Source organism: Phasianus colchicus, chromosome 25 (assembly GCF_987193195.1).
Source record: "Phasianus colchicus chromosome 25, bPhaCol1.hap1.1, whole genome shotgun sequence".
NCBI lineage: Eukaryota > Metazoa > Chordata > Aves > Galliformes > Phasianidae > Phasianus > Phasianus colchicus.
In genome coordinates, this window is record NC_143460.1 from 791,722 (window position 1) to 815,099 (window position 23,378).

A 23,378-nucleotide genomic window follows, 5' to 3' on the forward strand; every position below is an offset into this window, starting at 1 on the left:
CAATGCACAAGCATTGTCGGAGCTCGGCGGGAGACAAACACACGACCACAGAATTGATCAGAAAGTCTCAACTTTAATCAGAAGGTTGCGTGCATTTATGTTGGCGCTAATGAAGCTCATACACATTGCAAAGCCCGAGCTCCTGATAGGCTCTTCAGCTACTTGTTGCCCCAGCCCTTCTTTGTACTTTTTGTGATTAGACCATGCCATTCATCTTTCTTATTTCTACATTCTCCTACCTTCCTACACATCCTGTTACTTTGCTCAAGGACTCTCTCCTCGTTAGCCTTGTTTACATCCTGTTACATTGCTCAAGGACTCTCGTCTCACTAGCCAAATACTGTCTGTGTGGCCTTTCTCAGCCAGCCAGGTCTCAATCACGCTCTCCACACTTCCCCTGTTTTCTTTTTGGACACCTAGGCTAGCTCCTACTAGCTTATCAATTGCTCGGTGTATTAAGCGCTGTAGACAAGAGAACACACATGGCACCACCAACAGTAACACAATTAACACCCCCAGTATCATAAGCATGAATTGTATGATGTCTCGAAACCAGGGACCAATTCCTAGCCCACGGAGCCAGTCCTCTAACCCCAAACCCTCTTCTTCCTGCAAATGGCTGGTGAGGTTCTGTAGCTTATCTATTTGTTGGTGTATTGATGACGAGTGTTCCGTGAGGTTCATGCAGCACATTCCATCAAAGTCCTCACATCCGTGCCCATGAGCCAGCAGTAAAAAGTCTATAGTGGCGCGATTTTGCAGCGTGGCATGTCTGACTGAATCTGTATCTACCAACAATTCCTCTCATACCCTTGAAGTGGCATTTGTCTGCTTAGCCAATCAGAGCCGTGAGATGTTCTTTCTTCTTCTGAAGGTGTCCTTGGTTCTCATGCCACTTATCTTGCTCCGCAGCTGCTGCTCCATGCAGTTTTTTCTTACGTTCCCACATTTCCCCCTTTTTTGTTTATTAGCAAACTTCTACCATACTATAAAATAATAACACTAATTATATTAATAATACAATCAGTATAACTCAATCAAGGCCTCGATTGACAATACTATAAGTGTGAGAAAGGAAACAAGGCAAACATAACATCATGACAAGAAATACTGTTAACCTACTAAAAAGAACAAACACGTGTTTGGTCTGCAGCCCAACTTTCTGCAACCTGGAAATAAATCCCCAAGGGCCCCATTCTGTGCTAATCTCTAACTGCTTTGAAAGAAGTTTTCAACTTTTATATATTCTGATATATTGATTTTGAAAAATCACTAAGATTTGTACAACAGATGCTTTTAGAGTGCTCATGATTGTGCCTTTGGGCTAATAGAAAATTAATAGTTGAGGAACTTTGCATGCCAGATAGAACTAGGGGCATTATTACTTACTGACCCTCGAGAAACAACAACCTGCAGAAAAAGGGTGGTGAATGCGATAGGCAGTGCCAGCAGGGCGTCCCCTGCTTCAAGGTGCACTTTTCCTCTCTCACCCACCACAGATTCTCTCTTTCTTTTGTTCTTCTCAGGGTCCAAAGAGTATTTTCCATTTGTACACTGCATCCGCATGGCCAGTGCGTGATACAGAGGCCAAATGGAACATCTGCTTGCAGAATAAACTATCAAGGTTAACTCTCTTAGCGTGTGCCTTTGTCTCAGGTGCTTCATGATCATATTTTAAATTCCCGAATAGTGGGATGAAAGAGAGTTAATCATTCTATAATATAAGGTCATCCCTTTGCTTGGGATTCCTTTCCAGGTTTTGTCTTAGCACTACTAATACATTAAAATAGCTATCTCCATAGATTTCAGCATTAGTAACATTAAATCCTGTTAATTCACATTCAATCTATTACTAAAAAAAAATTAAAAAAAAATAAAAACCACACAACAACGGTTACTACTCTGCTGTTTGAAATACAACAAGTTACAAAGCAAAACCAAATAATAATAAGAAGCACACAATCCCAATCACTATGAGTTCATGGTCGTTTCAAGCCTGGTTTCAGTCTTTCTCATCGTTTCACATCCTGACACCGTTCTTTTTGTGGGTTCCGTGAGCTGCAATGGCAGTACGCACAACCATTCCCCCTTCTTCCTTTTGCGCAAGCAAGACAGTAGTGGACAGTTTGTTAAGTAAGCATTTTACAATACGGATAACTATACTAATGGTTATAACGCCTATTCCTAGCAACAGCTCCTGGTATAAGGACAGCTAAATGCTACCCGTGCGCTATGTTTAGAGTGGATATCACGCATGTCCTGGAAAGTGAGAGAAAATATAGTGAATTTACCAATGTAACATGGACCCCCAAAAACATTTCCTGGTATTTCCAAACATAAAACATGTTTTCTTCCATCCCTTAGATGTGTTACCGACCTTTTGAGTTCCAAGAAGATTTAACTCCTGTGAGTCCCAGGGTATTGTGGTATTGAGACTCCTAAGAAGTTTAAAAAAGAACAATCACCTGGAGTATCCAGTACATTGCAACTACCTGTGGAGTAAGCAGAAAAGTCAGAATCATTGAGAAACAACATCCCTATAAAACAAGTTTGGAAGGGATCAGTGGCAGAAGCAAGTATTAAGCAGAAGTTGGTCCAGCCTGTTGATTTAGTCCAGGTGACCCACATATTTTGCCACGAGTTGATTTGGTGCGGTTCAGGTAGTGCTTCTGCACCAAGGGCAAACACTGCGAGCAGGAATCCAAATAGGGCCATCATCTGTGAAAAGGCAAAAATAACCTCTTTCTACAAGTATGGTAGTACTTGGGCCCTTCCAATCTCCAGTCAATGGATCTTTGTAAGATACTTTTGCAGTCTCAGATAGCATTCTCATACTAGTGCCTGAATGATGCACGGTTATAGCATGTATGAGCTATATGAGCCTCCTCGTACAAAAGGGAAGTTAAGGGAGAAAAGAACGCTCATGAGGCGATCTGGCACATCACGTGTATCGCTCATTCGGTTTAGTTGTGTTTTTAGTGTAGCATGTGTGCGCTCTATAATAGCCTGACCTGGAGGAGCATGTGGGATCCCGAACTTATGTTGAACTCCCCACTTTTGCAAAAAGGACGGTACTGACTGCAACTTTTAGGTTGGCCCATTATCCATTTTAATTTGTTTTGGAAGTCCCAAGATAGCAAGACATGCAATCCAATGTTTAATGACGTATCTAGCAGATTCACCCGCTAAGGGAGAAACCCATATAAATCCAGAGTAAGTGTCGATAGCAACATGAACACATCGCAATCAACCAAAACTCTGCAATATGGGTGACATCCGTTTGCCACACTTCCAATGCTTTCAATCCTCGGGGATTAGTCCCCAGCCCAAGGCCACTGTTATGGTAACTGCACTGTGGACATGTCTGAACTATCAACCTTGCATCATTCACACCAATATTAAACTGTCTATGTAAACCACGGGCATTTTGATGAAACATCTCATGAGAGATACGAGCAGCATCGAACAGATTAACAGGAGTTACAACAACCAATTTATCAGCAAACAGCATTACCCTGCCCTAAACCAACAGTGTTTAGGTGACTGCGAATGTGGATGACACAATATGGTTCCTTTCTTCGCCGTAATGTGTGTTTAAGACGTAAAAACAGAGAGATAAGGCACACATTCTTGTTGTCTCTAATGTGGGCATCCTCAATTCTTTGACATATGCCAGCCGCGTAGAGGGAATCAGTTACAACATTTAGAGGTTCATTTGGCACGCAGTAAAGGCCCATAAAACTGCTTTTAGTTCCATAGTTTGTAAACTGTCTTGCAGCTCCATTGGCACAAACTGATGCTTCCAGCTATTGTCCCACCACACACAGACAGCTTTGTGGCTCCAGCGTCCAGTGTCAGTATATACTGTGCGACCATCCACCAATCATTTCGAATACCGAGGTATTCCAATCCAGTCAGTTTTTTTCCAGAAACAACGCTACTCGCTGATCAGGGCGTTCTAAATGAAAATGACCAGGGTACCCTTCTGAAGCAAACTGTAAGGAGAGGGAGTGACAGTACGCCCACTCTGCCCACAGCAAGGTAAAAGGTAAACTAATATCGTCAGGTTCTTGCCCCGCTATGCAGAGAACTCTCTCTCTGCCCACATGAATCAGTTCAGCTACTATATTGATACGAGTCATCAAGGACGACCGAGGCTGAGCAGGGGGAAACAGCCATTTCAGCAAAAAAAAAAACAAAAACACAGAAGGAGAAGCAGAAGATTGTTTAGTAGGCCTGTTTTGAGGAGAAGTGTGGGTTTTTTTTGTTTGTTTGTTTGTTTTTGTTTTCATTGACAAATGACTGTGACAGCATGCTTCTCCTGGACATACAAGACAAGGGAGATGTTGTGATGTAAGGACTGACAGTAGCTAGCTGCTGATTGAATCTGGGCGGTAATCTGAATTAGAGCCTGCTTAGCCTCAGGCATCAATAGGATAGCATCATTAGCACATCTCCCTCTTGACAACAACAGTTCTAATTGAACATTGGAAATGCCAACCGTTGGCCGTAGCCATTGTAAGCGACCTAAAAGAGTTTGTAAGTCAGTGAGTGTGGAAATGTCAATTTTCAATTCTACAGTCTGAGGGCATATCATAGTATCTGATAATTTCCAACCCAAATTTAACATAGGAAAGGTGCGTTTCACTTTCCCCGGTGCCACTGTAAGGCCAAATTGAGAGAGATGGGAGATTAATTGCATTTCCCAGCTATTATCAAAAGGCTGTTCCTGAACAGCACAGTATGCCATCCATGTAATAATAAATAATCATATGAGGGTTTGCTTTACAAATAGGTTGCAAGGTGTGGCTACGAATATCTGACACATAATTGGAGAATTCTTCATGCCTTGAGGCAGTACAACCCATTGATACCGAGAGGCTGGCTCCACTTTATTGACAGATGGCACAGAGAAAGCAAAACACTTACAGTCTTTCTTGTGGTGTGTCTCCCATATTCCCCCTTTTTTGTTTATTAAGAATGGATTTCAATGTTAGATGAGTATGATGAATGATAGCTTGTCCAGTGGGAGAATGAGGAATGCCTGTAATATATCTAACACCCTATTCTTGGAGGGAAGTTCGAATGCCTTTAGAAATATAAGCAGGTCCGTTATTGGCTCTAAGTTACATGCAGGCTGCAGAGACGCAGCGTGAGGGGACGTAGGCGGGGTAGAGGAAAGCAGCGTCACCCCGAGCAACGGGGGTGGGGCGGAGGGTGGGAGCGGGATGAGCGCCAGGGACGGAGCCGAGGGCAGCAGCGATGGGGGGTGGGGGGGTGAGGGAAGGGAGGGAGTCGCGATTTCTTTTCCCCGCGGTCAGGGGTGGGGTCGGAGCTGCGGACCGAATGCGGAATGCGGACCAGGGCTGCTTTCTGCACCGAGGGGTAGCGACGGGGGTGGGAGGGAGGGCGATGGGGAATAGACGGAAGAAATTCTTCCTTGTCGAATTTGTTTAAGCCCTTCCATTATTTGGTTCCAAACAGATAAAAGTTTAGCAGCCGTGCTGTCATAGTAACAAAAACCTCCCGGAGCTTTGCGCCAACCCTGCCCCAAAACTCTCCATAGAAAGAGAATCCAGTTTTCGGAAATTCAGGAACATTTTTGCTTTACCATTTGAGAAAAGTAACCAATGCTAAGGTAACTACAGGCTGATTCTGAAACGTCAACTAACTGTAACGCTGCAAGATTTACCGGCTGCTCCCTCACCAGTGAACTCCGCACAGATCCCGACTGCTCAGCCCCTGTCCCGCAGAACGGTGCGGGCGCGCGCGAAACGAGCTCTCCGTAGTTCAGTCGGGCGGCGCTGCCGGATGAGTCGGTGGAGCAAAAGGCACTGTCGGTAGGTCAGGACCCGTAGAAGGCACTAGTTGAGAGCCTCCGTCAGGCCCCGTATCTTTTTTTTGCCACATACAGATTTCCAGATTACATAATCGCTTTGTTAATATTTTAACCTTGCAATCCAGTTTTTCTAATCCCTCACCCTCACCGACGCTCTCTGATTCGGCAGGAGGCTGCTCCTGGCAGTGTCCATCAGGGGTGATGTCAGATATAGTCCTTTTTTCCTGCTGCACTACTGCAGATGACTCAGTAGCAGTGTCATTTGAAAGATCAGGAGCTGCAGCCCCTACCAATGCTTTTATTTGACCCGCCGAGGAACACACAGGGTGTGTGATACCCCGAACAGGCACGTCAAACTCTGAAGCCAAATTAGTTGTTGTACCAGCCAGTGCCTGCATAGCTGCAGCGGCTGCCTGTCGCTTGGCTTGCATAGCTTTCAAAGAGTTAATAACAGACCTCCACAAGGGGTCAAGGGGCCGCAATAGTTTTTCTTCCTTTCCACCATTAATGACTGATTCCCACATGCAGTCCCCAATATCACACCATTTGTCGACGCTGAATATCAGCGCCACTTCTGACAAATGTCCCTTCTTCCGAGCCCTATGCACCAGGGTCTCGGCCATGCCTTTAGGAGATGACTGCTCCCCTCTCTTAGAATATTTAACGGCAGTTTCTCCGCAGCTTCCCACTCCATCGTGGATACAGAGGGCGGGTCGTGACCCCACTCCAGCTAGCCGCAGCACTTACGTCGGCGCCTAACCCAGCTACCGCAACACGGTGCCAACCTCTGTCGCGACCGTCCTGCCGTTGTCCACTTCCCCGAATCGTCCCACGAAGGGTCCCTGTTCGGGCGCCAAATGTGGGGAAGTCTCTGGACTCTCAGGACGCGCTAGAGACATAACAGCACACCAATGTGGTTAAAGGCTATTAGTCTGCTTTATTGTTAAGCACTACTCTATTTATACATGTTAACAGAGCATTCTGCAAAACACTCCTCAACCGTTCACACAGGTGCTTAGCCAATCAGAGCCGTGAGATGTTCTTTCTTCTTCTTCTGGTGTCCTTGGTTCTCATGCCGCTTATCTTGCTCCGCAGCTGCTGCTCCGTGCAGTTTTTTCTTACATTCCCACACGCAGACGCTTCGGGGGGGACGTCAGAGGGGGGTTGACTCACCCTTCCTAGCAGCAGCCTGGAGAAGGGGGAGGTGAGCCGAGGAACGCATCTCTCACACCGCTCCAGGCACTCGTGCTCACTTACTGGTTCCTTGCTGTGCCACTACAGCAAGGAATAAGAGCTGCAAGCCACAGTAACTCAGCAGTTGGGGTGGAGAATATTATAACTTCTTGGAACCAGTGAATATCTCCTCCTATACTAAGGGTAATATCAGAATAATCTACGCCTCCTTCCTTAGAATCAATCGTAATATCCTCTCCTATTCTTGCATATGTGTAACTGGTCTCTATAAATATCCTTAAACTGTCCTTTTACGGTGTGCATGTTAGGAGAGGCTACTCCCTCAGTACCCAGCGTGTGTGTGCAGTGCTGTAACTCAAAATATACCTGCTTTATAACCACTTTGTGCTTATGGAGTTTGATTTTCCACAAGTCATCCTGTTCAGGCCATGATCTGTGTTCTTCCACACATATGGAAGTTCTGTTTAGCCTTGAGTGAGACAGAAGTGAGAACACTTGGAAGAATCTGGTGAACCATGTCCCAGACTAGACTAGGGTGGGCTTCTTTGTTAGCTTCCTTGTTTGTTTTCTTTTTATTTTTCTTTTTCTTTTTTTTTTTTTCTTCCCAAGAGCAGAGTCAGAAGAGGATGTGTTGACCTCCTCTGCCATAGGGATACTGGCCCTTTTGTTACAAAACCATTGCTTTCTAGAAGACTTTGATGTGAGCGGAGGAAATAATTTTGGTCATGCGTGCAGCTGGGTTATCAGCACAAAGGAAAGAGGTGCGGCTGTGATCACGGCAAAGTTCAGAGGAACATCCCCTGCAGAAAGATGCGTAGAGTTTAAACATTGCCAAGTGAAACTTGGAGCCACTTTTGCCCCAGAGAAAATGCAATAGAAAAGGAAGCAGTCTTCTCCGGACACAAACCCCCGGTTACCCCGAGGGCGGTTCCTTTTGGGTGACCTTAAAGTCAGTAGATCTACATAAATGAACAGCAGAGCTGGCCCTCGTACACAGAGAGCTTAACCATGCTCATGCCTTGCAGAGAAGACCGAATTGAGAAAGCAGGATAGGAAGTTGTTAGCAATAGAAGTCACTCGCTCAGTGAGGAGAAACGTGCCATGAGTGCCATGGGCAGCGCTCAGCGAGGAAGTGAGCCAGCTGCAGGGAGATGCTGGCCTCGAGAGCAGGGCAGCCAGAGATTGCCTCTTCTGGGACCTGCTCACGGGTGAGAGGAGTTAAAGGAGCGCCAGGACAGCAACGTGGGGATGTGCGACCGCAAGGATGTGCGAATGTCCCCAGCAAAGGAAGCAAAGGGACGGAGCAGAGAGCGACGCTTCATTAGTGTGACAAAACACAGCCCCCATCCTCCCCTCTCTCCCACGGGTGCAGATGTGCCACGAGAACGAGCTGTGAAACTGCCCACGGCCTGGCAGCCGGCTCGGGGCGTGCTCGCTGTGGGAATTGCTGCCCGGCACCTGAGGCTGTGCCGAAGCGGCCAGAGCCTGGCTGGAAGCCATCCGGGCAGCACCGCGGCGGCAGGAGGTGCAGCAAGGCCGTCCTGCGGCCAGCTCCGGGCTGCGGGCACTCGGCATCCCCTGCTCTCCCAGGAGCGACTCCCAGGAGCCCGGTTGCCTGCACCAGAGGTGGGAGCAGCCTGCTCCGCACCCGAGGTAGGAGCCCTTCGTGCCTCGTGCAGAGGAGCACACGCTTCCTGCCACCTGCCAGCAGCGGTGGGAGGGCAGCGGGGAGCGGCACCGGGCGGGGCGGAAAGGCTTTGCCTTTAAGGTGTTTCTTGCCTGAGCATAATGCATAGTTTTATATCAGAGGGGACCAACTGAGGACTCCAAAAGCCATTGACGGTATGAGGAGTACAAACACTGGTAGCACATTTACCACTCTTCGGACTACAGCATCACATCTCTACTTAAATTCCCTTCAAGTTATTCTTCCAGCTAAGGGTGACGTGATACACTCCTGACACAGTACCGTGGGAAGATCTTACCATAAACTGGGAATTTTGGCAGACTTGTGAGCAAGTGTTTCAGACAATCAGTTTGACTGCCTGCCATGAACCACGAATCATCTCTTTAGGAGGCTACAGCAGGGCTTCTCCTGAATAACAAATCTCTGAGGCTTTGACAAGGAGGCCTGGTGGGAGATTTGGAAAATCCAGTAGATGGTCCATGGGTCTGATGCCCTAGCTGACCACATCTCAGGGATTCTTATTACTGGACTTGTCCTCGCTGGGTTCCACTGAGCGCCCACCTTTCTGGGAGGTATGAGGTGCGCTCCTGAGCACCTCTGTCCATGGAGCTGCACCTGGAGGGGATGCCATAGAATCATTAAGGTTGGAAAAGACCTCTAAAATCATCTCGTCCAACCATCAGTCCATCACCACCCTGCCCACTAACCACATCCTTCATGCCCTCCAGCACTCCATGCTGTGGGCTGATGCTCCGAGAGCAGAGGTGACGGCATTCACTTCAGAACCTCATCCCTCGCCTAACCCAAAGCACCTCACCACCCAATTCTGGGGATACGCTCTGTGTAGGGTGGCAGATGAAGAACCTGGTCTTTAAGGACCACGGTGCCCTAAACTCGGTGGCCATGCCTGTGTGGATGTTTTTGAGGTTCATATCCTCATGTGGGAAGTGCTGGGCTGGCCATTTGCAACCAATGGCACACCGCATCCAGCAGACTCCACAGGGTTTTCTCATTTAAACAACCATTGTAGCACTCCAGGAAAATGGGAGCTGGGATGGAGCATCCATTACGGTAGAGCTGCACCGTGCTGCGATGCATCTGACACGCAGTGCATCCGGAAGCAGCTTTATTTTTCACCCACGTTTTTAATTCCCGTGAGCGGAGCAGGAAGCACAGCCCCGCAGGCTCCAGCAGCACAATCTGCAAGCCGAGATTACAGCTTTGTGAGTGCGGGAGATATTTCCATCCTCCTGATGGCTGAGCCGAGAGGGAAAAAGGGGAGGGGAACAAAAAACGTCCATCTATGAGGCGAAAGCTCCCGAACGAGGAGCCCCGGGCACAATCCCGCGGCACCAACCCCGGCCCGCAGCGGGGCCTCACCCGGCCACCGCCCTCAGCGGCCCCACCCGCAGCCCCGCGCCCGTTGCTCGGCAGCTGCGAGCCAACCGAGCCTGCCGGGAAGGTGGAGGGGCAGCACCACGGATAGCTCCTATTGGTCGAAGGAGGTGAGGGCGGAGCTCGAGGACGGCCGTCTTCTTCGCTATTGGCGGAGAGAGCCGTCAGTGCGGGGCGGGGGGCGGGGGGCGGGGCCTCGCGGCTAGCGGGGCCGCGTTGAACGCCGCGTTAGGGCGGGGGAACGGAGCGAGGGGGCGGCGGCGGTCGAGGGTAAGCGAGCCGCCGGCTGCGAGGAGAGCGGCGCGAGGTAGGGAGCGGCGCGGGGGCCGTCCTCACCTGTCACCGGGCGCTCCGCCCTCCCTCCTCGCGGCCCCCGGGCTCCGGCCGCGGGCGCGGTCCCTCGCGGTAGCGGCCGGGCTGGGGCTGTGCTTTCGTCTAAGGGGACCCTCGTCCGAGGGAGGGCGGCAGGCAGGCAGGCAGGCAGGCAGGCTGCGCGCGGTGCCACCGGCTGTGCGCCGCCGCGCGGACGGATGCCGGCTGCCCTCAGGTAGGTGGGAGGGGGGCGGAGAGGGCAGACCCCGGGAAGGCCGCCTGTGGGCGCGAGGGCTCCCCGCCGCCGTCGCTGCGGCAGGCGGCACCCCGGAGTGGCGCTGCGCGAGGGGGGGAGCGGCTGGGGGCTGCGGCTGGGCGCTGCGGTTGGGGGCCGCCTCCGTGCGCGGGGCGGGGGGAGTTGCGAGGGCAGAGCCGCGCGACTCGTCGCTTCGGCTGTGGGAGGACGCGAAGCCGAGGAGGGTTGGGAAACCCGTTGGCGTGCGGAGAGCTTGTGGCGAGCAGTGTGGAGGTGCTGCGGTGCTGCGGGAGGGAAGTTGTGAGCGGTGCCCTGTCGGTCGCCGCGCCGCGCTGCCGAGGGATGCTGAGCGCCCCCGGCTCCCGCTGTCACCGGCTGCGCGCCGCCCCGCCTGACGGCGCTGCTTCGGCGAGCGCGATTCCCGCTCCCGACAGCGTTCTGCCCTCCGTGAGGGTGTGGAACTATCATTTTTCCCTCATCGCGTTTCAGCCTAAGGGCATCGAATTCATCCTTTCGCATAGTTTTCTGTGTTTGCTTGAAACAACGATAGTGTTCTTAGTGCGTGCGTTTTCTTGCTGAGCTGCAGTTTAAAAAAAAAAAAAAAAAAAGACAAGCGTTTAATAAGATCTACCTGCCTGGAGTAGGAGCACAAAGCGCCATTTTAACAGGTGGGCTGGGTGGTAGGAGTATGAGCTTTTTCCATTGTGTGGACTTAAACGCTACTTCGAGTTGTGTGGGTGTGCAAGACTGCTGTAATGGATCTTTTCTTGGTTATCTCCTGCAAATAGGTGGTATAGAGGTACTGTTTTATAAGCAAACAACTGAAATTGCCCGTAAGATTTTGATGTTGAGAGAATAGATTTGTTATACTCGTTTAAAGCCAGTGTTATTTTCTGAAAATAAGTTCTCATAGAGCAAATTTGAAGTGGCATGGATCCAATGGAAGGTACAACCAGTTCTTTGGATATAAACGTGTTAAACAGAATCACACAGAATCACAGAATCGTAGGGGTTGGAAGGGACCTCCAGAGATCATCGAGTCCAACCCCCCTGCCAAAGCAGGATCCCTACACCAGGTCGCACAGGTAGGCGTCCAGGCGGGTCTTGAATATCTCCAGAGAAGGAGACTCCACCACCTCCCTGGGCAGCCTGTTCCAGTGCTCCGTCACCCTCACCGTAAAGAAGTTCTTGCGCACACTGGTGCGGAACTTCCTATGCTCCAGCTTCTGGCCATTTCCCCTTGTCCTGTCTCCGCACACTGCTGAAAAGAGTCTGGCCTCGCCACTTTGCCCCCCACACCTTAGATATTTATAGACCTGGATCAGGTCCCCTCTCAGTCTTCTCTTCTCAAGGCTAAACAGACCCAGATCACTTAGCCTTTCCTCATAGGGGAGATGCTCCAGGCCCTTCACCATCTTTGTGGCCCTCCGCTGGACTCTTTCCAAGAGATCCCTGTCTTTTTTGTACTGGGGAGCCCAGAACTGGACACAGTACTCCAGATGAGGCCTTACCAGGGCAGAGTAGAGGGGGAGGATCACCTCCCTCGACCTGCTGGCCACGCTCCCTTTAATGCACCCCAGAATGCCATTGGCCTTTTTGGCCACAAGGGCACACTGCTGGCTCATGGCCAACCTGTCGTCCACCAGGACACCCAGGTCCCTCTCCGCAGAGCTCCTCTCCAGCAGGTCATCCCTCAACCTGTACCGGTGCATGCAATTATTCCTCCCTAGGTGCAAGACTCTACACTTGCTTTTGTTAAACCTCATCTGGTTCCTTACTGCCCAGCTCTCCAGCCTGTCCAGGTCTCGCTGAATGGCAGCACAGCCTTCAGGCGTGTCAGCCAATCCTCCCAACTTCGTATCATCAGCAAACTTGCTGAGGGTGGCCACTACCCCCTCATCAAGGTCATTGATGAAGATGTTGAACAGGACCGGTCCCAGCACCGACCCCTGGGGAACACCGCTGGTTACAGGTCTCCAACCAGACTCTGCACCGCCAATGACAACCCTCTGTGCTCCGCCAGTCAGCCAGTTCTCAACCCACCTCACTGTCCACTCATCTATCCCACACTTCCTCAGCTTCGTTATAAGGATGTTGTGGGAGACAGTGTCAAATGCCTTGCTGAAATCAAGGTAGACCACATCCACTGCTCTCCCCCCATCCACCCAGCCAGTGACAACATCATAGAAGGCTACCAGGTTGGTCAAGCACGACCTCCCCCTGGTGAACCCGTGCTGACTACTCCTGATAACCTTTTCTTCCAGTTGTCTGGAGATGGCATCCAGCACAATCTGTTCCATCACCTTTCCAGGGACAGAGGTGAGGCTGACTGGCCTGTAATTACCTGGATCTTCCTTCTTGCCCTTTTTGAAGACCGGAGTGACATTGGCTATCCTCCAGTCTTCAGGCACCTCCCCCATTCTCCAAGACCTCTCAAAGATGATAGAGAGCGGTTCAGCAATCACCTCTGCCAGCTCCCTCAGCACCCGTGGATGCATCCCATCGGGTCCCATGGACTTATGAACATTGGTGTTGCCTAGGCGCTCTCGGACCGCCTCTTCCCTGACTAAAGGGAAGTCTTCTATTCCCCAGACCTTCTCACTAACCACCAGGGCCTGGGATTCCCGAGGGGGAGCTTTTTCACTGAAGACAGAAGCAAAGAAGGCGTTCAGTATCTCCACCTTCTCAGCATCCCCCGTTACCAGAACACCCTCCTCACTTAGTAGGGGACCTACATTCTCCCTAGTCTTCCTTTTACTGTTAGCATACTTAAAAAAGCCTTTTTTATTATCCTTTACCACCTTTGCTAGATTCAATTCCAGGTGGGCTTTAGCCTTCCTCGTCGCATCCCTGCAGGCCCTGACAACATTTCTATATTCTTCCCGAGTGGTCAGACCCTTTTTCCACATTTCATGGACCTTCTTTTTCCCTTTGAGTTTGTGCATGAGCTCCTTGCTCATCCACACAGGTCTCCTGCCACCCTTTCCTGATTTCTTGCTCACAGGGACGCACCGATCCTGGGCTTGGAAGAAGAGCTGTTTAAATGCCAACCAGCTCTCACAGGCCCTCTTACCTTCTAACACCCTAGCCCACGGGATAGCTCCAAGTAGGTCCCGGAAGAGATCAAAGTTGGCTCTCCTAAAGTCCAGGGTAGCAATCCTACTTTTTGCTTTGCTCCTTCCACTCAAGATCTTGAACTCCACCATCTCGTGGTCACTACAACCCAAGCTACCCCCAACTTTTACTTCCTTAACAAACCCGTCCTTATTTGTGAGAATAAGGTCCAGTAACACCCCTCCCCTCGTCGGTTCCTCCACCATCTGCATCAGAAAGTTGTCTTCGACACATTGCAGGAACCGTCTGGACCGCGCGTGCCTGGCCACGTTGCTTTTCCAGCAAATATCTGGATAATTGAAGTCCCCCATAAGCACTAGCGCCTGGGATTGCGACGCTACTTTCAGTTGCTTGTGGAAGGCCTCGTCAACCTCCTCCTCCTGATCAGGGGGCCTGTAGTACACACCCAGAACGGTGTCACCCATACCAGCCTGCCCCTTGATTCTCACCCACAAGCTCTCCACTGCTACATCACCCTCCCCCAGGTGGAGTTCAATACATTCTAGCTGCTCTCTCACATAAAGAGCAACTCCACCACCCCACCTCGCCAGCCGATCTTTCCTAAAAAGAACGTAGCCCTCCATGACAACATTCCAGTCATGCGAGCTGTCCCACCACGTCTCCGTGATCGCAATGAGATCATGGCCTTGTGACCGCACACAGATCTCCAACTCTTCCTGTTTATTTCCCATGCTGCGCGCATTAGTGTATAGACACTTTAGGGAAGCAGCACCCCCCTGCCTCTCTCCATCCCTTTGAACTCCACCCTTTTCACCCATCGAACTCCATTTTGAGCCACGAACTACCCGCTCAACCCCAGTGGCCCTCATTCTGTCCCCTTCCCCCTTCATACCTAGTTTAAACACCTTTCAATGAGCCCTGCCAGTTCCTGGGCTAGGATCCTCTTACCCCTTGGAGACAGGCTACTTCCATCTGCAGCCATCATGCCAGGCGCAGAGTAAATTACCCCGTGGTCAAAAAAACCGAAGTTCCTGTGCTTGCACCAACTTCTTAGCCATTTATTTATGAGGCGGGTTTTTTGGATGCTCTCGGTATCCTTCCCTGCCACTGAAGGTAGGGAAGAAAAATCCACCTGCACACCCGTTCCTTCAACTACCCGCCCCAGTCCCCTGAAGTCTTCCTTGATAGACCTCAGGCTTCTCTCAGCGACTTCATCACTGCCAGCCTGAACTATCAATAATGGGTAATAATCAGAAGGGCCAATCAGACCAGGAAGTTTCCTAGCAATGTCCCTGACCCTTGCCCCAGGGAGGCAGCACACCTCCCTACGGGTAGGGTCAGGCCGACATATAGGGCCTTCTGTTCCTCTCAGCAGGGAGTCACCTATGACAACCACCCTTCTGTCCTTCCGGGCGGAGGCAGTCTTGAGGCGTGGGGTCGACCGCTTCGCCCGAGGCAACCTTACAGGTGGACCTCCCTCCACCCCCTCACTCACCTCTCCCTCGAGATTCAGGGCCTCAAACCTATTTTGCAGAGGCACCTGGGGAGCCGAGGATGGTCGGGATGGAGGACACCCACTTCGCCGAGCCGGTATCCTTTTCCACTCCTCCTCCTCCCTTAGATTGCCTTGCTCTGCTCTCAAATTGCCTTGCACTGCAGCAGGAACACAGTCTACCTGCCGGTTCCCCTCTACTACCTGTTTGCAAGGCGGCAGGGGGTGACACGCTCCACGCAGAGCCTCAGCTGTGTGCCAAGATCTCGGAGCTGACAGGGACTGGCACCACCAATCAATCTCCCTCTCACATTCCTTTATGGTCCTTAGCCTCTCCACCTCCTCCTTCAGGTTGACCACAAGGCAAAGTAAGTCCTTTAGCTGGTCACATCTTACACAAGTGCTGCCTCCATCGCCTGGCACTGCAAGGGCCAGGCTCTGGCACTCATCACAGCCAGTGACCTGCACACTAGCATGTTGTTTTGGGACCTCAGTCTGCGTCTCTGCATTCTTCTTGGCAGTCTTTCTTTTACATGTGCAGGGGGCCTCTGTCTGGGTCCCCACATTATTTTTAGAGACAGTAGCCTTCCGCCGGGGTGGAGCCATGGAGAACCTGAAGACTAATTAGCACAACTAGAATAGCCTTAACAGGGCGTGACCGATCAGCCCTACCCTGCTGCTGATAGTGCTGGCTCTGCCCTCGCCCCCTTACCAGGTCGTTAATGGGTGACCCCGCACCTGCCACTTACCTCACAGTGATAACGCCTCTCCTCTCCGCCCTGGTGGGCAGCGACGCTGGAGGTTTTTTCTAGGCGTTGCCCTGGCAACGCCCCCGCTGCGTCAGCCGCTCTCGCGAGAGCTGCCGGGCTTCTCTGTTGTCTCGGGGACCCCCGGAAGAGGGAACCGATCGAGATCCACGTGTTCTTCGCGATCAGCCGCTGCGGCTCTGGCTGAAACAGCTCCGAAGCGGCGATCCTCGGCGATCAAGGACAACACCAGAAAGATTGTTTATTCCTCTCATGTCTTGCATGTTTTAAATCAAAGCTGAATGTCTTCTCCTTTACTTGTTAGTGTTTTGCTATACTTCGTGATGCTCAGGGGCTGTTTGACATCTTCTTCTTATTCGCAGCTTCCTTTGATGGGGAGAAGCATGCCATCAATCTTCCTTCTGTAAACAGTGCATCGTTTGTCCTACGTTTCTTGGAGAAACTCTGCCACAGTCTTCAATGCGATAATCTTTTCAGTAGCCAGCCTTTCAGCCCCTACATGGGGTGTGCACATAGTCCCACGGAGTACGATAGGAACAAACCAGGTACTATCAAACAGCTGTTGTTGACAAGTACTGATATTTTTGATAAGTGTGGTTACTTTATGAAATTTAACATTTTAATCTGCTTTGCTATAACTTTAATTGATTGAAATGAATACTCTTCAGTTCTTAGAGGATTCGTTCCAGAGCACAAGTGCTGTGGCAGGTTGGGATAGCTCATACCACATGTGCAGAAATCATTTTGTTCTGCTAACTCTTTCTTGTGGTCAAGTAGGAATTGTACCACTGGGTTACTAAAAGAACAGACTCAAAACTTCACATTTTGCCTGTTCAATTTATGTTTGAATCATAAAATAACCTTGGAGAAAGATGCTTACTACCTTATAAGAAGGGGCTTGCTCTGAGAGATGATTCAGTTCAGCCTATCCTACAACATTAAATACTCTTTTCTTCCTTCTTTGTTCACCTTGCTCAGTGGCGGCTCCAAAATTTTAAATTCTGCAGCATACAGTCTAGTAGAGAAGGTGGGTTTTGCAGCTGGCTGCTTGTGACATTTTATGTGAGTTTTGGTACTCTGGGGGTATATAGAGTGAGAGGGAAATAACATGCTCAGGGTCTCCCATCAAATGGCTTGCAGTGCTGGTATTACGAGTCCCGGTCCAAGGGTTATCAGGAGCCATAGCTGAGAAAACTTTGACATCAATGCAGTTTCAGTCTTAGAGGTGCTGCTTTAGAAAATAAAGTATTGTGGTGGTTTTGGTATTTCGGTTTTTATTTGTTTTGTTTTGTTTTTTTCCAGTAGAGAAATTGTATTTGTTTCATTTCATCAAATAAAAGTCATTTGCTTTAATACTTTTCAGGAAAGTAGCCTAAATTTGGAAATTTGGATGATGATAGTATAAACTAAGCTGTTACTTCAGCTTTTGAAGTTTGTATTGAATGACCGATTCTATGTGAAATGGATTTGTTACCTGGTGAATGACTTGATGTATGTTTTTGCTTTTGTACTTTGACTTTCCCTGTGAGCATTTTTATACCATAATAAATTGGTGATATCTTTCCTTTTCACAGCAAAAGAAGAAATACATGAAAACGGAAGTGTTAAACGATACTCTCAGGACTCTCCACCATACACAGCTCCCCTTTCCCCTAAGCTTCCGAGGAGTGATGCTCATCCATCTGAAGGTGATTACATTGTGTTGTAATACATATGAGGATTACGTATGATTTTGGTATTTTTAGTCAAAAGGACTGAGTCTAGTGTATTTCTCTGGTATGTCTATAGCCCTTGACAGCTGAGAATGGAGATATTTATTGATCAGTGGCATGGATTTTGTGCTTATGGACGATCTACTGCAAGTTCAAGAAGTCTTTCTCCTAAACATGTCAGTCTTTTTTGTGAAATCACTCAGGCAGATAGGTGACATTTGAAGCTTCCTGTATGGCTATTTAGTAGAAAAACAATTCCCTTGAAATGGATTAGGAGATAAATTGGAAGCAGCTCTAATAACTCTTGGTTTGGGCTAATGACTGTAAGAGCAAGGATGTGTTTTGATGGTACAGTTTAACTGAATGTATGGCTAGCTGCCCCTAGAAGTTGCTCTGCTCCTGCTCTCCTTGCCTCCTTGTCCGTGTAGTGCATCCCAAGCCTCCCTGCTGATGAGGTGACGAGCTGACCCAGTGAAGCACAGAAAACATTTTGGCAAAGCTAGGAGATATCTGCAGTTAGCGTCTCTGCACTGACTCATCGTGGGCTCAGATGAGCACAGGAATGGGTTGGATAAAATGCAGCCGTGGCAGGGACCAGAGCAGCAGAGCCTCTCTGTGCAGCTGACTCCAGGACAAGGAAAGCTTTTGCCTGTGCCATGGCTGAGGTGCAGTAGCTCGTGCCGATTTGTAGTCTGCCTCAGATGTGAAGTGAAGCGTGTCAGCTTAAACCTCACAGAGAGACTTAGGAAAGAGTGGTTTTACTCTGCTTTTGCTACTTGTCAAACCATGGTAACTTGTTGATGTGACTCATCCCATCTGATACTTTCTATTGCTGTGGTATATTTGCATAATATTTCCAAAGGCTTTTGAGATTAGTCATTTGTTTCTCTTTTTTCTCTTTTTTCTCTTTTTTTTTTTTTTTTTTTTTGAGTTACTGGGGTTTTGTCATTTAGCCTCAGTGTGGGCAGAATAATCTTTTTCTATGGAGAGTCATAAGGCCACACTTAAATCAGAAGAGGATATCAAATTAAAATGTTAAAGCTTATTAAAAATGGTTCTTCTTACAATTTAATATAAACACAATGTATTCACTTCAATGATGTAACCACAACAAATATAAAAATTGTCAATGCAGAGCTTTCTCTGTCTTAAATAGACCCTGGTTTAGGTCTAGAACATCTCTGCAATTAAATCAGATATTTCTAGTAAGCAACTGCGTGAATAGCTGTAAAACACATAATTCTACCTAAATTAAGTTGTTTAAATTGGAGATAAACAGATGTCTTAGACCTGCTTCTCTTATAAGAAATCTCCCTGTAAGTAAGTCGGCACGCGTGTTGTACCCTGATGAGCATTTTGATCCTGGAACCCTTTTATAGATGAAGTTGATGTATTTCTTCAAATTCATTTTAATATCAAAAATGGCAGAATGTTACAGCTAAAGGGATCCATAGCACTTTCACCTAACTAGCGGCAGTGGATGCAAAGCCAACAATTTCTGCACAGGATTATTAGAAAAATGAGTAAGGAGTCATGCCTGTTTCCATTTGCCAGCAGTGTGACAAGCTTGTTTGCTGATGGCACACCCATCATCCTTTGTTTACTTTTATGAGTCTTAATCTGAATTAATTGGTCACAAAAGCCAGGAAATATTTAAATTCTCGTTATTCTTTAGAAACAGAGAGAGTTATGTATGTATATAGTACAGTATATAGTATGTACGCATGCATGGATACATGTTTTTATATATACGCTATACTTATGCTTTCATACATACTTTATACGTATATACATACATACATGTATGCATGGCTTTGCAGGTTTTTGCAGGGAAATTACATCATTTTCAAAAGAAGCAAGGATGTCAAAATAAAAATATCTCATGAAGATAGACTACAATGAACCCCTACAACAACTCAGTATGATGTCCCAGAAAGCTGACACAGATGAAAAAATGTTTGAAACCTGGCAGTTACTCAAAGAAACTGCTTCAAGATTGTGAATGAACTATCTGTCCGCACAGAAAAGATAAGGAGTGTAGTACAAGACTAGCCTAGCTGTCACAAACCAGTCCAGGAGCGCAGGCAGGAGGGAAGCAAGCAGAATGGAGAAGTTAGGTTGAGTAACTCTGCAAAACTACAACACTACAGACCAATTGTGAAGGTAACCAGCGATAGTGTGAGAAGTGATGGCTTCAAGCTGCACAGGGAAAGTTCAGGTTGGATATTAGGAAATGTTTCTTCTCAGAAGGAGTGGTGAGGAAGTGGCACAGGCTGCCCAGGGAGGTGGTAGAGTCACCATCCCCGGAGGTGTTCAAGAAATGTATGGATGTGGCATTGAGGAACATGGTTAGTGGGCATGGTGTGATGGGGGATAGTGGGATTTCCACACACTGGGGGAAAAGGTATGAAAAAAGGAATGTGTCATTCGGTACTGCTGGGTTGAGGTGGGTGGTAACATAGAGGCAGATAGGAACACATAGGAAACGGGGAAATATGAGGCATTCTGTAGGGAAAAAAGAAAAAAAAGAAAAAAGAGATGTGCGATTATGTGCAGAAGAGAACAGTCTGTGGTTCTATGAGTCACAGTCAGACTGTTCACAAGGTGACAATATCAAAGTGACACAATGAGAATGTCATACCACTTAAAAGGATGCGAGAAGACAATGAGAGACTCCACATGAAGTAGCTGTCTCTACACAGCTGTGGAGAAGCTCGGTAGCAGTGGTCTGATGGTCTGCAGAAAGTATGTAGGGCTGAAGAGAGAGAATCCTCTTGTTTGTGTTGGAATCCTGAGTCCGTGCACTGTTCAGGAGCTTTTATGTTCATCCAGACGTTAGATTACAACAGAGCAATGTTGTGAGGATGCTGAGCGTGTCTTTTGTCAGCGTGCAGATGTGTAGCAGTTGCTCACCATCTCTTCCTGTGAGAAGCAAGGTGTTTGCTTTGGACTGTTGCGAGCACCTCAGAGTTTGAGCTGTCCTTCACATGGTGTGTACAAGTAGAAGGAAAGTCAGTTATCTTGTAGGAGTTGTTCTGCTTCCTAACACGTTTATTTGTCGTACATTTAATGGTGGTGTTCTAATTGGGACACAAAAAAACCCACTATGATCTTGATGATGTACTTCTCCTGAAGGCTAAGAGCCTGACAGTAATTAAGTCATAGTTGCATAAATTTTACCTTTCTGGCTTTATAGTTTAGTTGTATTCTTGTGTATGAGAAAGTAAAACAAAGTCTCCATTATAACATATGCAGGTAGTGTATGTTTGCGTTTAAGCAATAATTAACTAATGAGGTGATAGAATGTGGAAGCAGCAAGAGGGAAGCATTTGCTTATGAGAATGGGGGTGAGAGGAGAGAGTTCTTAATGCTGTAGTACATCTATGAAATGCCCTACAAATACTGTAATTAAGAACAGCAAGCAAATTTGCTTTTTCATCAGTGGAAAATAAATCTATAGTGAGATCTGCCTTTATTCGGTTATGCAGACAGCTTTATTTTTGGTCTCGAATTTTCCAATATGGGTTATTCTGTTCCTTGAAACTGTAGAAGCTTACAGTTGTCTGTGACTTCTGCAAATGTTACGGTCAGTTAAGCAGGAGGAAAATGTTTTGATTGGAAGAATCCTGCTGAAATTTCAAACTCAACACTTCTGTGTTTGTTGTAGCAATAAAATGTAAGAACTTCATTCTTAGGTGCCAGGTGGGTGCTCTGTGCTGCGTGTGCATTCTTTGTCAGTAGGGCAAAAAATACATGTGTAAACGTGCTCTAGTCTGTTTTCATGTGAGGTTGAATGGCTGCCTTTAATAATTAGAACTGTACTGAATTTTTGTAATAGTCAGGATTGAGTTAGAAGATCGCTTTCTGACAGAATCTGCTTACAAAGATACTCTGTGTGTTTTATAAAGGCAAGCTGACGTTCTTAAAAGAAGAAATCTTTTACAGCGTGCAAGTTCTTTAAGATATGGTGATGCATTGTGGTTTAACCCAGCAGATCACTGAGCGTCACGTGGCTGTTCATTCACTGCCCCCATCTCAATGAGATGGAGAGGAGAAATGAGGGAAAACATGAGATAGAGAAAAAGAAAAGCATAATAATTATGGCATGTATATCTACATATACACACACATACTTGTAATCTAGATTTATAACAACGGATGCACAAGCAATTGCTCATCTCCTCTTGAGGTCTTGAAACAGTAAACGTTCGGTGCAGAAAGTCTATACCAAATTAACTTGAAAAACTGATGCTTTCCAGCTTCAGGTGAGACAATTATTCATTGATCTTTTGTACATTTCAAGTGTGCAAAAACTCACCTCTGGAAGACTGATATTTGTAGATAAAATTGATATGGCTTACTGGGCTCTGTTAGTGGCTCTTAGATGTAGTAAATTTGATGTTGTTAATGATCTTCTGCATATGGAAGTTCTACTTCTGCTGAATTTACCTGTCATTAACAGCTTGCTGCATTGTGAAATCATTAAATAGCAGCCTTTAACATATTTAACTCTGGTTTTTGAAAAGCTGAACTTCCTAATTGGGACTCATACATGTATGAACCCTTGGTGTCTGGTGCTGACTTGAGAATAAAACTTCAGTTATTACTTACAGGGCCTGCCTTACAGCATAAGATCACATGGCAGTGCCTTCTGCTTTCAGTATTTTACCAGTGCTGTGGTACAACTGGGTCTGGTTAATACCTGTTCAGATACAAGACAGAGTAAGGAAAATGTGTTTATTATTTCAGATCAGCCCTTTTTTACAAGGCATCGATCGGTTACTTGGTGGTGAATGTTGGGTTCTATTGCAGATGTGATGCCATCCATGCAGTAATGGATGGAAATACATTAAAGGAGCAGCATAACAATTTATTTCACAGGGCAAAGGTCAAGAGAGTGCTGATTCCATATTACAAATCTAACAAAACTGAAGTGGCAGAAGCATTCTTTGAAGGCTTAAGCAGATGAGGGATGTTCAGTTTTCTGTTACAAAACCTAAATCAGAGAGCATTGAAATCTGTTGAATTTTGGAATAGTTGAGAGTAAGAATGTGAATTCTGTTTGTAACAGAAAAAAACTTGTTCTCATTCCATCCCTCTACTACTCGCATCTGCTCCACATGTCGAAGTAGGAAAAGAGTCATTTGTTGCTCCGTTAATTGCAAAACTGTATTTGTCAGACACCAATTCTGAATCAGCTCTCACACCTGTTACCGTGCTTTCAATAACAAGACTGCAGTTGGGGCTGGTTTGTAGGGAGGCTAGATGAATTGAAAGGGAGTGGATTGGGATAGTATAGCTGCTGGACAGAAACACCTATTTTAAAAGATGATCATCCTATGAAGTATGCCAGTTTTCCCACCTTGTGTATGTGACCTGAGGAGCTATGTTAAGATAAGCTTAAGATAATGGCAGGACAAGGGGAAATGGCTTTAAGTTGAGGGAGGGAGGATTTAGGTTGAGTATCAGGGGAAGTTCTTTACAGAGTGAATGGTGAGGTGCTGGAACAGGCTGCCCAGAGAGGCTGTGGACACCCCTCTTCCTGGAGGTGTTCAAGGCCAGTTGGATGAGGTCCTGGGCAGCCTGGTCTAATATTTAATAGGGAGGTTGGTGGCCCTGCATATGGTGGAGGGGTTGGAGCTTCATGAT

General features: G+C 47.6%; 1 protein-coding gene across 1 annotated transcript in view; it reads left to right on the plus strand.

The window, feature by feature from the left end:
- Window positions 1–23,378, plus strand: part of LOC149915016 (sex comb on midleg-like protein 2) — a 130,259-nt gene that overhangs the window by 97,951 nt on the left and 8,930 nt on the right. Inside the window, exons 4-5 of the mRNA XM_090124779.1 lie at window positions 16,380–16,562; window positions 17,592–17,705. Of these exons, the coding sequence (XP_089980905.1) occupies window positions 16,380–16,562; window positions 17,592–17,705 (297 nt within the window). The remainder of the gene's footprint in view (window positions 1–16,379; window positions 16,563–17,591; window positions 17,706–23,378) is intronic.